The 15,324-nt window shown below is 46.3% G+C and overlaps 1 protein-coding gene across 13 annotated transcripts in view; it reads right to left on the reverse strand.

Annotated features, from left to right (window-relative positions):
- KALRN (kalirin RhoGEF kinase) overlaps nucleotides 1-15,324 on the reverse strand; it is a 661,801-nt gene that overhangs the window by 12,120 nt on the left and 634,357 nt on the right. For all 13 annotated transcript variants that reach the window (XM_082700868.1, XM_082700867.1, XM_082700853.1 and 10 more), the window contains 6 exons: nucleotides 12,944-12,971; nucleotides 12,292-12,463; nucleotides 9,923-10,044; nucleotides 9,148-9,279; nucleotides 7,292-7,456; nucleotides 5,312-5,390 (listed from right to left, as the gene is read on the reverse strand). In XM_082700868.1, coding sequence (XP_082556994.1) covers nucleotides 5,312-5,390; nucleotides 7,292-7,456; nucleotides 9,148-9,279; nucleotides 9,923-10,044; nucleotides 12,292-12,463; nucleotides 12,944-12,971 — 698 coding nt within the window. The remainder of the gene's footprint in view (nucleotides 1-5,311; nucleotides 5,391-7,291; nucleotides 7,457-9,147; nucleotides 9,280-9,922; nucleotides 10,045-12,291; nucleotides 12,464-12,943; nucleotides 12,972-15,324) is intronic.

Here is a 15,324-nt window from a genome sequence, read left to right on the forward strand (position 1 = left end):
ACAATAATAGATAATGTCTCCCCAGTATAGGTTTTCTCAAAAGAAGAGAATATGCTGGGGCACCTCGGTGACTCAGTTGGGTAAGTGTCTGCCTTTGGCTCAGGTCATGATCCCAGGGTCCTGGGATGGAGCCCTACTCAGTGGGGAGCCTGCTTTTTCCTCTCTCTCTGCCCCTCCCCCTGCTCATACTCTCTCTCTGTGTGTGTGTGTGTGTGTGTGTGTGTGTGTGTGTGTGTCAAATAAATAGATAATAACAATAAAAAATATTTAAGAGAATGTGTTAATTAATAAAACAAGTATTTGACAAATACTAATTGAATGCCTATTATGTAGCAGTCATCATTCTTTTTGCATAGGAAGCAAATATTTGGTTGAACTGATATTTCCATTCTATATCATAAATTAATAAATTGCCATCTGTCTCTCTTTTTTAAAGTAATCTCTGTGCATAATGTGGGGCTTAGACTCATGATCCTGAGATCAAGAGTTGCATGCTCCACAGACTGGACCCAGGCACCCCTTCATTATGTTTGTCTGTCCTTCCTTCCTTCCTTTTTTAAAGATTCTATTTATTTGAGAGAGAGAGAGAGAGAGAGAGAGATAAGACAAGCAGGGGAAACAGGAGAGGGATAAGCAGGCTCCCAATACAGGGCTTGATCCTGGATCATGACCTGAGGGAAGGCAGACACTTAACCCACTGAGCTGCCCAGGTGCCCCTATACCTTAATTTTTTTTCTTTAAATTGTGCTTTTCCAAGTTATGCATCCCCATGATTTAAAAAGTCAATTAGCTTTAAGGTTTTTTATTAAAACTAATAGTATCCCATCTTTCTACCCCACAACCCCATTTTCCTTACCTGAGAGGCAGTTTAGCCAATCAGGTAATTATATTTTAGCTTATTACTGGGGTAGTCTATGTTTGTGTGGCTACTTCTTGGTGTTTCCGTTTTCATTATAATCTGTAGACACCCACTCCGGAAAGGGAGATGTAAGCCTCTCTCCCCTCTCTGTCTCTACCACATGACCATTTTCCCCATCCCCCATCCCCCCACGGAATGATATTTTAATCAATATTCAGTGTTTCCATTATTGCAACTAGGTCAGGGCTAGTCAAATTTGCAGCGCCAGTAAACTATGAACATTTTCCTTTTTGTGACAGAATTCAGGCCTCATTTCTGACAAAGACGGCCCCTTATGAGAACCATTCCAAGATTAGTCCGGGACTAATAAGCCACTGCAGGGTGACTGAGTGATGGTTTATGGCATAGTTCGGCTCTCAGGCCTTGCTATGCTTCTGTGGCTGTGTTCTATCCGTGCGTAGCTTGAAAGGAGCCCAGGATCTGTCCTGTTCCGGCATAGAATTAGGGGGATCTCGTTCCTTAGCTCTCTTCTCACTGAGATTTCCCACACATTCTTTGGCTCCCATGGGCCCGTTTTAATAGATGGGATTCCTTCAGAGTTTTAGTTTCTTGCTTGGGTTAAAGCAATGAGATAAGGAAAGGAGGGAGGGAAAGGCATTTTCCCGTCTCTTCAGCTCAAAGAGAGCCCCCTTTCCTGTCTTTTGGCCAGAAAGATGAGTTTCCTTTGGAGCTGTCCCCTGTACATGTTGCCCAGTTCCCTGGTTTGGGCTAAAGCCCAACAAACAAGCCAGAGAACTCACTGCCACTGTCCCTGACTTGCCTCAAATTTTCACTTGTCTCCCCGTTCTTTGTGTTCTTTGCTTTTCAGAATCCTGAGGTAGTTGCCTTTTTTGTATTTTCTCCAGGGATTCTGGTTGTCATCAGTAGGAGAGATAGGCCACAGTGGGCTGACTCTCTCTTGGTGGGCACTGGAAGTTAGCTCATTCTAAAAGTTGGGGACTAAATGGTGTTTGGGAGCTCTGAGTGTGGGGAGCGGAGCCTGTCCATTCGATCTTCACTATAGCGTGATCTGAGTGGACTGTTTAGTAGGGAAAGCTCCAAAGTCATTATCTTGAAGTCTTTCTTCTTGGGCTGATCGGAATTCCCGGAGAAAGAGCCTTGTACCTCCTGCCTAGATGGTGAAGCCACGATTGTCCAGTTTTGAAGGCTGGGTGGTTGAGAAAGCTGGGGTCCTGAGTATCCAGCGTGGCTACAGTGTCCAAGGGGCCTGTCTGCTGGAAGGTTCTGCTGCCCCCAAGTGTGCCATTGTCCCAGAGAAGCGAGGCATTCTGTTTTACCCTGTCTAGAGAATGGACCCCAGCCTTTTCCTGCATGGAGATGGATGATCTTACAGCTGCCTCTGCTGGGGAGGAGAGCTGAAGCGACAAGCTCTCACACAGTTTCAGCCACTCCTTCCCAAGTCAGCATCCTTTTTACACCGGTTTACAGAGCTACTTGATGCAGCCAGTTCCCCAGCCTTCGGGGGATTCTGCTGCAAAAGTTGCACTGGCTCTCACTTGACCCCACAACTGATTTGGACTGAGTTCCTCAGGTCTCCTAGGTCATTTGTCACTCTTTCACTTGTTTTCTGCTTTGAATGTGTTTCTAGAGTATCTCTTTTCCTGATTGGAAAAATTCCTTTAGTGGAGATTCAGTGAAGTCTCCTTACATGCCTGATTGGAAAAATTCCTTTAGTGGAGATTCAGTGAAGTCTTACATGCCTGATTGGAAAAATTCATTTAGTGGAGATTCAGTGAAGTCTTACATGCCTGATTGGAAAAATTCATTTAGTGGAGATTCAGTGAAGTCTCAGGACAGTGTGAAAACTGATAGCTGGGTTCAACCTTCCATCCTTGCCTGGAGGCCTGGCCCTGCTATCTCTTTGGATCCTGTACAGGTCACCAGTCCTAATTGCCAGGGGACAACTCTCTGGCTTCTTCACATTGCTGATGTGCCTGTCTAGTTTATTTCCGGCTAAGCTTGCCATGCTCAAGTGCTCTTTCCTTCTGTAGATAGACTTTAGGAGTGATGGTATTTCTTTATGCACCATAGTTTTTAAACTACTTAATTACCAGAGAGCTATTTTTAACAAGATAGTCATATAGGCCTAGAAGTCTAGGTTTAAGTTCAGTGGAGAAAGCTGACTCACATTTATGGCCTGCAGATACCTGTGGTATGTCTCACATCAGTATCTACATGTTTTGTTTCCCTTCTGTTTATATGCAGCATTTTAAAAAAAGATTTTATTTATTTATTTGACAGAGAGAGATCACAAGTAGGCAGAGAGGCAGGCAGAGAGAGGGGGGAAACAGGCTCCCTGCTGAGCAGAGAGCCCAACACAGGGCTTGATCCCAGGACCCTGAGATCATGACCTGAGTCGAAGGCAGAGGCTTAACCCACTGAGCCACCCAGGTGCCCCCATGCAGCATTTTTTTTTAAAGGAGCTCTTGAAAATAGGAGGACTATACTTGGAGGAGAGGAAAAGCTTCAGATGGCTGGGGATGAGATTTGAAAAACAAAAACAAAAACATCATTGCCCTGAACAGATCAGAAACTTGAGCTCCCCTTTGGGAAATACTAAAACATCCATCTCTTCTAGGTAAAACATGCCTTCGCCTCTGGTTCTCAACAGCAAATGCATGTCTGGGGAAGAAAATCACTGGAGCATCTGATCGATACAACTAGTTTCCTTTAGAACCAGGAGTGGAGTCGATTCCTTACTGGAGTCATGTGGAACTTCACAAAACTTGAATATAATGGAGCCGACTAGATTTCAATGGCTAGAGCTTATTTTTGACAAAACCTGCTGCGGTGAGAAATCACATATGCTAGTAAAACAAACACAGGCTTAAGAATTGGGTAGGCCAGGGTTGGAATCCTGACTGTTCTGCACTTAGTGGTTGTAAGACCTTGAAAAAGTTACTTAACTCCCCAAGCCTGGGTTCCTTTCCTGGGAATCTACTCACAATGTGGCAAGGATTACACTAAATGTCTCTCATATAATATCTTCATAGGATCTGCAACATGATGTAAGCATCATCCAACACCATGTAAATTTCCACTGGTCTTTTTCTCCCTCTGGCCACACAAAGAAGAGTGAAAGGAGAGCGCAAGTTGGTTTTTGATGGAGGGGATTACAGTGAAAGGTAGTGAATGACATTGTGATTCCTTTTTTTTTTTTTTAAAGATTTTATTTATTTATTTGACAGAGAGAGACCACAAGTAGGCAGAGAGGCAGGCAGAGAGTGAGGGAAGCAGGCTCCCCACTGAGCAGAGAGCCCAATGCGGGGCTTGATCCCAGGTCCCTGAGATCATGACCTGAGCCAAAGGCAGAGGCCTAACCCACTGAGCCACCCAGGCACCCCCTGACATTGTGATTCCTGCCTAATAAATGGGAATAGCAAGCATTTGGGCTCTTTCCACAACCCCTGTCATAACCACCCTACTCAGGAAAAGTTGTGCTTCATTGAGAGATGTCAACCAAAGAGATGATGGTAATGGCCCACCGTTAGTGGGTGCTCTTTTTTTTTTTTTTTTTATATACATTCAGTGGGTGGGGGGACTTGTAAGAACTCCCCACCCTCTCACCTAGACCACGTGCAAATTAATGCACACACAGAGATGACCTCTTTTTTGTTTCTTTCCATCAACTATTTTATGGGACAGGTGATAGATTTTTTTTCATTGTTTTGTTAAAAGTCCTATTTTTATCTTTTTATTTTTGAGGACACTTTCCTAATCATAATAGAGATAGATTGTGTGACTGAGTATGTGGGTATGCGTAGGGGGGACTGGACTAGAAATATCCATAAAACAGTGTGTTGGGCTTGACATATGGACATATGTGGAGACCTGAACCAGTAATTAGTGATTATACCTTCTTCTCAGGAACACATGGAACTTTGAACAAAAACTGACCATGTACTGGAAATAACGCAAGTCCCAGCAAAAGTCAGAGTCAGTATCACATAGATCAAGTTCTTCAACTACAATGTAATTAAGTTAGACATCAGTAAGAAGATGATGATTTGGAAAAATCTCACACAGCTGAAAATTTTAAAGTATTTCTATTACAATTAGGTCAAAGAAAAAAAATGATAGTTGAACTCAATGATAACAAAAGTGCCACATATCAGAACTCAGGAGACATAACTAAAATTGTAATTTGAAGAAAAGGCTTAAATTCTTATATTAGAATAGAAGAAAGGCTGACAGTTATGAGTGAAGCATCTAACTTAAAAAGTTTTTTTAAAAAAAAGAGCAGTAGAAATACACAAAAATACTGTTTTTTTTTCTTCCTAAAGAGGGAATACACTTAGTGAGGAGAAACAAACAATAGGAAAAGCAAGTCATTATTCTGATATGATGATGATAAATGCCCATGAATGAAGGAAGAGAAAATGGAGTCATTACCTTCCAATTTCATTCAGCTCAGTATAAGCTGAATCAAAATTTTCCTTCCAAGAAATGGTGGCACCATCAGCAGCAGCATCTTTGGAAGAGAGAGAATCCATTTAGGATACTGAGGAAGTCATATAAGAATAAAGAAAAGATTAACAGAAAATCTCCTGCTTTGCCCCAAAGCATTCTCATGACCAAATATGGAGTCTAACTCATGGGAAAATGCCAGGATGCTCTGAAATGTTATTTTTAAAAATATCATCCAAGGGAAACCGACATGACAGAGTCATATCCCCCCACCCCCACCCCAGCGCTGTGCCGTCTACATAAACAAAAGAAAACTTGGGACAATCAGAGATGTAACCTCTGGATATTTTAAAATAGAAATTTGGTAGAACAAGTTAAAAGAGAGAAAAACACATGGAAGGCCTAGAAAAGCCAGTGAGAATCAGGGCCGAGGAGGGATGCAGCAGCAGCTAGGGGAAGAGTTACAAGGCCCAGAGGAGGAAAGGAGGGGAACGGGCTCAGAGCATCCTACCCACTTGTCCCTGTCACCCCGCTGCCTCAGACAGTGAGAGCTTAGCTGGTATATCGAATGGTGTAGCTTAACCCAAAATACAGGCCTGAGCACAATGTTTGGTAGCATTACCTTATCTGAGGTGTTAATTCCCTGGAAATGATTTACACACGCACCCACAAACACCCACACACATGTGCACGTGTAAAGCATGTGCACCAACATATGTTTGTTCTGTCTCTTGGGACCAAGGCTTGCAAGAAGGAAGACATGAGGCAGAATTTAGTTCGTGGCTTAGGAGAAGAGGAGCACTCCGGCAGCGCAACTCTTCTGACCTGGGCCACCTCAGGCTGCCCAGAGCACAGTGGGGCTGAGACTCAGGTGCCTTATCTATATTGAATTCTGAGGCCCAGGGCCAAGGTTTCCCAGTGTCATGGGTCCAATGGAGCAAGGCTGGGGTGGGCTGGGGAGCACTTCCAGAGTCAGCAGGGGTCCATTTGAGAGAGAGAAAGAATAAGAGAGAGCGTCAAAGGGGAGAAGGTCAGAGGGAGAAGCAAACTCCCCGTGTAGCTGGGAACCTGATGCAGACTCGATCCTAGGACTCCGGGATCATGACCTGGGCCAAACACAACCATTCAAGCAACTGAGCCAGGCAGGTGCCCCAGGTGTCCTCTTTCAAAATGTTCTTAGGACCAAGGGGGTTTGGTGAGACAGGGAATAGGTGGTATTTGTAAAATACGTGTAGCTAGTTATAGGCGTATCTTAATTACTCAACATATCCACCTAAAAATGTATCTACCTTGAGGGGCGCCTGGGAGGCTCAGTCGGTTAAGAGTCTGCCTTGGGCTCAGGTCATGATCCTAGAGTCTCCGGATCGAGTGCCACATGGCGCTCCCGGCTCAGCTGGGAGTCTGCTTTACCCTCTGCCCCTCACCTGCTTGTGCTTTCTCTCTCTTTCAACCCACCGAGCCACCCAGGTGCCCTCTCTCTCTTTCAAATAAATAAATTTTTTTTAATACTCATTTTGATTCAAATCCTTCGAACAGCTTGCTTTCCTCTCCCCAGCTTAAACTGGTGAACACGGCTGTCTCTGATGCCGCGAGGCACACTTACACCTGGCAGGGATTCCCAAGGGAGACAAGGTTTGGTGTTCCCAAGTAGGAAAAGGGGCAGATAGCATCCAGGTGACTCATGACTCCTGCCTGCCCCCCTCTCTGTTCCGGGGGACACACGCGGGAGCCCAGGGACCCTGGCAGGCCCCAAGTAAACACGGGTGGCTGACCTCACTTTTGCTCTAAGACGGTTGAAATCACACTTTTCTTCAGGTCTCTGAAATGTTACTTGACTGAAGCAAATCCAGGTTCCCCCCGCATGGTGGCCTGCCATGTCAACGGCCAGCCGGCACCCGTGACTAGGTGAGCCACCCGGGTGCCTGGCCTCCCCCGCCTGGGGTGCAGGGAAAGGCCGGGACTCACCGTACTCGGGGAGTCGCACAAACTCTGAGGGCTCGCTGGGAAGGCTGATCCCCCAGGGGTTGCTGGCGCTGACTCGGAACTGATAAGGACTCCCAGGACTGAGGTCCTCGATGACGAGGTAAGTGTCCAAGGTCGAAGCCACGGACTGCTGCCAGGCCTGGGAACCTAGTGCACGATTTCCGAGGAGAGGGAGAGAGAAAGGCCAGAGAGACATTGTTTCAAAGACCTTCAGCAAACAAAGAAGGGGAAGTTGACTCATTCCATTCAAGGAGCAGCTGTGGTTACAGATTGGGCTCTGAAAGCCCGTGGGCCACCTGTGGCAAATGACTGACTAGGTCCTGAGGGGTGTGAAAGCACGTGTGAGAGTGAGAAGACGGAGAGTGTGCAGAATTTACAGGGACCCTGCGGCAACTTTTTAATAAGGCATAAAAATATATTATAAATCACAAGATGAGAGGAAATATGTATTTGGAAGTGGAAACAAACTAGAAGTGAACAGGCACTGAGCCCTCCACTCATGTCAAGTACCCGTGCCAGGAAACTCTCTCATTTCTTTTTCACACCGAAATCCCCAGACACCCTACGGGGTCGGGAACAGGAGAAACGGAGGCTCAGAAAGATGAAATGATCTTCTCATGAGAATGGCCTGAATATGATGAGCTAAGGACCAAACTGCGCGGGTTGGCGGTGGGGGAGGGGGGGAGGACTAGCTTGGTGAGACGTGTCCCTGGCTCAGCTCGAACACATCTGTGCCGAGGCAGGGAGACCTGAGAGTGAACAGCTAGTGAACAGCTTCCCGAAGAGGCCAAAGTAAGCAGTTTCAGAACTGCACAGGACCTGTTGGGTAGAAGGAGGAAGAGTTGAGATACTGCGAGCAATGGCGAGCACAACAAATGATTTTGGTTCAGGGCACGAACGGTGGCTGGAAATTCAGCTGTGTAATGCATTATGTGGTTCAGAGATGAACAACTAGAGCTAGCGGGCAGCTTCTTGTGTAACTAATTTTTCTGGATAACCGGTGGCAGGTTCAGGCGTTTCTGACTGCTGAACTAATGTATGCACCCTCAGCATGTAAATGCAACAAATTTTAAAAAATGAACAGCTTTAAAAAATCATTATACACATGTCTGTATGTATATAAAATTTAGAGATCACACAAAAGGTATATGTGATCTCTATATATGTGGTCTCTAAATTTTGTGTGGGGGTGCGAGTCAGGCTTTGCTCATGCTACCCTGGTTATCACTCTGGGAGAAAGAGTATGGATTCGCGGGGCGCCTGGGTGGCTCAGTGGGTTAAAGCCTCGCCTTCAGCTCAGGTCATGATCCCAGGGTCCTGGGATCGAGCCCCGCGTCGGGCTCTCTGCTCAGCAGGGAGCCTGCTTCCTCCTCTCTCTCTGCCTGCCTCTCTGCCTACTTGTGATCTCTCTCTGTCAAATAAATAAATAAAATCTTAAAAAAAAAAAAAAAAGAGTATGGATTCGCAAACTTGACACCTGGGTTTAATGCCAGCCTTGCCTCTTAACCAACTCCTGCTTCGTGTTCCTTAACTTTCTTCAGGCCTTAGCCTCCTCATCTGTAAGGGGGGCCTGATTGCCCATCTGGGGGGATAGGGCTGATTAAGGACAGAAGTGCCCAAGAAGGCACTTTGAAATCTACCAGGAGTCATTGTCAGTTTGGCGAAAACCACTGCTCGAAGTTAGAGGTCAGAAGGCGGCTGTGGTCTGACAGGAGGTGTTTATGCTGAGTTGGAAGACACAAGAAGGAACACCTGATGAAAAGCTTGAAGGCAAGTAGTTTATGACTCTGAAGGACTTCTCCTTTGGAGAAAGGGAAGAGTAGGGGGAGCCAGCTCACCTTCCTCTCTGTACTCCACGGTGTAACCAGAAATCGTGCAGTTTCCCGTGCTGGAGGGAGGCAGCCAGCGGAGGATCACGGAGGTGCAGCTTCTCTCCTGGGCAATGGGGCGGTTAGGGGCCGCCGGAACACCTTCGGAGACGGAAGTTACGGTCAAGTGCTCTTTCTGCCGAACTTGACATTTTGTCAAGGTTGAACATTTCCTAGGAAACGTGCTTCCCCATGTCTCAATGTTTTCCTATGCCCTTTCCACCCAGTGGCATAGCTTTCTCCAGACCCTGGAGAGGCCTGGAAGATATGCTTTGGGGTTAGAAGTTCTTCCTCAGGCTAAAGACTGCATGCTGGATATTAGGCTGACCTGGAAAGCATGCAGGAAGTTATGGCGGACCACAGAGAGCCCTTAGCGAAGATTCCTTCTCTCCCCTTTGCTGGACTTTGGGATTTCACAATGGACCTTTTCTTCCTCAGGTCTCAGGGAACCCTTGTAATGTCCACTTAAAATATCCGATGCACATAAATTCATAGAGACAGGAAGTAGAACAGTGGCTGCCAGGGGCAGTGGGGGCAGGGAGGGGAGCTGCTGTATAATGGTTATAGGATTTAGTTTTGCAAAATGAAAAGAATTCCGGAGATTGGTCACACAAACATATGAATGTATTCAACACTGCAGAAGGTACATTTAACATTGGTTAGGATGAAAAATGTTATGTATAATTTACCGTAATAAAAATATTTTAAAATTATAAAAGGTGTTGGATGAACAGAGAGCCTGTACCTTGCACTTTAACTGTAGCAGACGTGGACGTGGTGCCATGGTCATTTGTTGCTATGCAGGTATAAATCCCACTGTCTTGGGGCATCAGATTGCAGATCTTCAAGGTGATTTCCCCTGAATCACTAGGGACACCAAAAGGATGCTCTTCAGACTCTAGTAATGACACAATTGACTGATGGGTAAAATCCCAGAGGGTGGGCATGTGGGGTGCTGAGCTGAATCCTCAGGCCCAAGGTCTCATCCCAGCTCTGGGACTTCCCTACACACCTTGTTTTTCTATATTCCCATTTCTTTATGGGGGGACATTCTTGCCACTAGCATCTCTCATGTGTATTGTATAAAGGGCAGAGGGATAGAAAAGGAGTAAAACGAGATAAGAATTAGAATATGGTTTGAAATATATAAAGTCCTATACAATATTACTGGTATTATTACCACTAGCAGTTTTGTCCTAAAATATTTTCAGTCTCAAACATCGATAACACACTGTATAAGAAAAGGGAGGGGCACCTGGGTGGCACAGTGGGTTAAGTGTTTGACTCTTGGTTTCAGCTCAGATGGTGATCTGAGCCCCAGTGGGGCTCCATCCTCTGCATGGAATCTGCTTGGGATTTTCTCTGTCTCTCCCTCTGCCCCAGTCCCCCACACTTGCACGCTCTCTCTCTCTCTCTCTCAAATAGATAAATCTTTAAAAAAAAAAAAAAAAAAGGAAGAAGAAGAAGAAGAAGGGATGCCTGGGTGGCTCAGTCAGTTAAGCCTCTGCCTTTGGCTCAGGTCATGATCCCAGGGTCCTGGGATCAAGCCCCACATTGGGCTGTCTGTTCAGTAGGGAGCCTGCTTCCCCCTCTTTCTCTGCCTCTCCCCACACTGACTACTACTCTCTCTCTCTCACTTGTTCTCTCTCTCAAGGAAATAAATAAAATCTTTTAAAAAAGATTTAATAAACAAAGGAAAATGGAATGACTGAGAATGAAATGTTTAAGTATTTCAAATTCTACTAGAGGACCCTCAAAACAATTACATGAGGGGCGCCTAGGTGGCTCAGACGTTAAGTGTCTGCCTTCGGCTCAGGTCATGATCCCAGGGTCCAGGGATCGAGCCCCGAATCAGGCTCCCTGCTCAGCAGGAAGCCTGCTTCTCACTTTCCCTCTCCTACTCCCCCTGCTTGTGTTCCCTCTCTCGCTGTGTCTCTCTCTGTCACCTAAATAAATCTTAAAATAAAAAAAAAATTACGTGAATTAAGTAAAGGCCGAATTCTGCCACTAAATGCTAACTTCCGTGGCAGTTCCCATCTGGGGTCCAGAGCACCACAAGGGAAGCGCTGCTCAGAAAGGATGACACACAGCAGTCAAGTCAACCCCACTGCCAACCCCCTGAGGAGACAGAGGAAGCCAAACCCTGACTCCCCCACTAGGTTCCATGGGCCTGCTAACCTCAGGACCTGGCCATCCCTGGCCATCATTGCTGGGAATGCCATTTCATATACACAAAAATTAAGTTAATGGATGGGAGTTTGATTCTAGGTGATTCTTTGATAAATGCTTAAGCACTTAAGGGCTCATTATTGCTTATCCACTGTAAACAGCAGTACACAATAAATACTAACAGAACGATTAGGAAGCAGTCAACCAAGTTTTTTTCTTTTTAAATAGGCTTTCTTTGTGGAAGCATGTGTATAGCTGGATTTTCTGTTTAACATCGCATATTTTGGAGCAAGTCTTTTTTTTTTTTTTTCTTCTAAGAAAACTGTTCTTAGGTTAATGGAGGAATTCAACAGATCACTGTTTCTCAGGATCCTGACAGGCACAAAGAAACACCAGGATGTTGGGATGTGAGACCCACATTCCTCCCACGGGGCTAGAGCCTTTGCCACTACTGCTGATGCAGAGATTCTCTTGGGGATCCTTGGGCAAAGATCAGCCAGTCCGGCGGATGTAAGTCGGTGACTGTCAAAGCTCTTTGAAAGTACGGCTCATGCCTAACCCGAGATACAGAGGGGTATGTTTTTCTTTGCTGAGTGTGGGTCCAGAATGCAGTTTTGCCAAACTTTCCTTGTAGGTACAGGTATGTCTATGCGCTGCTCAGTGGCACGTGACCACGTGCTGGGCACCCCTCCCCTCTGTGTCTGACCTCGAGGGAGGTAGCAGCCTGGGCTGTCCTACAGCTCCCAGCCTGACATACCATTGTGTGAGAGCGCTTTCCTGAGCTGCCCGTGGATGTTGACCACTTCTCTCCTCATCAAGACCAAGTGTTTGGGTGAGAAAAAGCTCCAGGGCACCCAACCTCCCTGCCCCCAGAGGCTAAAGAACCAGAACAGGGGCTGCACCAAGGTGCTAGTGATGTCTCCCACGGTGGGGCGATCAGCTTACCAGGAGGAGACGGTGTAGGTGGCCGAGCTGTTGTCTGTGTCAAGGATGTTCTGGTCTGGCCCCTTCCAGGTGATGGTGGGTTTTGGCCGCCCACAGACTTTGCACTGCAGTGTCACTGTGTCCCCAAGCAAGCAGGTCACATCCACTAAGGGCACAAGGAATTCTGGGGCCACTGTGGTCAGATGGACGTAAAGCATCATTTAGAACAAACACAATAATCAGCCGTTTTACACCACTCTCCCCTGCCCACGCACGTCTAGTGATTCAAATGACCTTCAGCTTAATACTGTCAAGTCATCCGTGTTCCATGAAGAAGGGTTTTAAAAGTAAGAAATGTTTATTGCAGAAAATCAGGAAATATAGATAAGTAAAAAGAGGAAAATTCTCCATGATGTCCTGATACAGATGTAACTAACTACTGCGAATGTCTTGGTCTATATCCTTTGGGCTTTCACCAACACCGTTTTTCTTATACAAATTACATATAACGCAAGTCGTGGCCATTTCCACTTCCACAGTGTATCATGCACGCCTTTTCTTGTCCATAGCACAGGACCACATCCCCATTATATTCTGCCTCTCTCTCAATGGCTGGATCTGCCACAATTTATTGAGCCAGTCCCTGTGTTCTCCATTTGACTTTGTAACTCACCTTCTTGGATGAAATTTGGATTTAAGATCTGAAAAACACAAAGAAACAGAAAATTGCTTAAATCCTAAGCTACTAATGGAGAACAGGAGACTTCCACCGTCTTGAGTAATGGAAGTACAGTTTAGGGAGACGAGGCCTGGAGGCCAGGCTCTCTTGCTTGCGATTGTGTCAGCATCGCAGGAACAACCCTGGGCACCTGCTCTCCTCTCCTCTCTGCTCTGGTTCTTCACGTTCCTTTGGGTGGCCCAGGGCCCCACGCAGGTGTTTCGTGACTGCAAGCTCTGCTGGCTTTAGCCGGCCCCTTTCTCCTGTGTTTCATTTCCCCAGGGGCTTGTCCTCCCTGTCAAATGCATAAAAGCCATGCTCCCTGCCCGCTTCCATCTGCACTCGAGCTCTGAGTTGGCACCGGGTCTTCCCAACCTCACAAGTTTTCAATAACAGAGCACCAGAGCTGTGTCAGACTGGAATAGTCTTCCAGAGGCAGCCCCCTCATCCCAAACAGGGAAGGTCCTCTTCAAGCAGCTGCATGCGGAGCTTGTCTGGTTGCGGGGCAAAGGGAAGGTCATACCCATCCATCCTGTCCTGCATAAGGCAGCTTGAAAATCACCTAGGGGTTCTAGCCCTTTTGGCTTTGTCTAGCTGAGAACACAGACCTAGGCCAACGAAGCGACCTGGCCTTCACATGGCTGGTTGGCAAAGACACATTGGAAAGGCTCCCTTGTGACCTCACAGATCTTCACAGAAGATGGACTCCCGGCCAACTAGCCACACTGAAAAGTCACCCCTTCTTGATTTTCTTTCATCTTCTGTTTTCCCTCTAATCAAGTGAGTGCAGGGCTTGGCAGGGTGAATGAAACATGGGTTTCGGAGTCTGAAAGCCTGGGGCTCATCTCCTTTGTTTCATGTGATAATCACTTAAGATTTATTACATCAATTTTCTTCCCTATAAAATGGGGATAACTAATACGTACTACGAAATGTTATTGCAAAGATGAAATGAGTAGTCTAGGTCAAGTGCTTGGCACAATGCTTGACAAATAGCAAGTACTCAGTATTTCTGCTTAAGGAAAGAAAGATGTTCTAATTCTAGTCATCCTCCTTCTGCAAAGCAGCCTACTGTTACAGTGGCTTTTCTCTCAGAGTTTATGGTGTAAAATTCTTCTCTCCCTCATAAATGAAGCCAGAGAGCTCGCCTGCCTTACCAATGGCCCATTGTGGCATTCATACTTATCTCCCCATAGTTACTCCTGGCGTATGTGAACATGGTTTCTGTCTGTTCTTCCCTTAATCAGGATCCATGTGAGCCCTTTGGAACAAAGTTGCTCTTTTCCCCCTTTAGGTTCCCCTTTGCCAACCAACTACCCACATACAGCACCCAGCTCTTTCCTGAAGTGAGCTGTGGAAAGTTCTCGCCATGCCAAGTCCTGGGGCTGCCCCTTCTTGAGACTGACCTCGGCAACGCCCTTTGCTAATCTCAAAGGCCACGTACACCACTGCCCCGCCTTCCTTTAAATCAGTGGTTCTTAATCCTTTGCCCTGGAAGCTTTAAAAACACAAAAAATCAATGCCTGGACCTCAGGCCTAGAGATTCTTTTAGTTGGTGTACAGTGGGGCCAGGCATCGGGTTTTTTGAAAGCTGCTTTGGGGGAATCAATGTGTGCCCTAGTTTGAAGAAAGCTGCTGAAAGCCCCCTCTATCCAAAGGAACTGGTTTTGGAAACCAACTCCCCACCCCTGAGGCTTTTCTGGGGTGGGGTGGGGAGATGTGGGGGCATTTGGTAAAAGCTGCTTTTCCCCCACCCAAGAGACCTCCCCTCTTTATGAGAAGACAAGGGCTGTGGCAGGGGAACAGCCTGGGAACAGGGTGGGCAAGGTGCTGAGGGGTCCACAAAGGTCTCCCCCCGGCTTGGGTGAGGCAGAGAGAACGACATCCATTTCACAGTCATTTCACAGTCCAAGAAAAGGAGATGAAGAATATTTTCTAAATGTTATCGTGGCTTTTCACAGGGTGGCGAGATCAAGGGTGGCTTTTCTCCAGTTCAAACATTGTCTCCTCCTCCAGGCTGGTGCAAGATTTTACTGATCTTGCTAGGATGGAGGTCCCAGCCTCAGGATTTATAGGATGTCTGAATTTGGGGTGATTTTTTTCTTTCTCTTCTTACCTGGGCTTTGCAAATATCCTGTAGTCCATATGTTTCACTTTTATAATCTTTTTAAAAGGAGAAAAGAACACAGCGCTACTGGACTGTAAGTTCCTTCAGGACCAGAGGATGTTATTTTTCTTGGACCTCTGGCCCCTAGCCTGGCTTCTGCTGCGAAATGGGCGTTTTATACACGTTGGTTGAATCAGTATTTGACCTTTGTCCTCATTCCAGTTCTTCC

This window comes from Mustela nivalis (assembly GCF_964662115.1).
Source record: "Mustela nivalis genome assembly, chromosome: 1".
Taxonomy (NCBI): Eukaryota; Metazoa; Chordata; class Mammalia; order Carnivora; family Mustelidae; genus Mustela; species Mustela nivalis.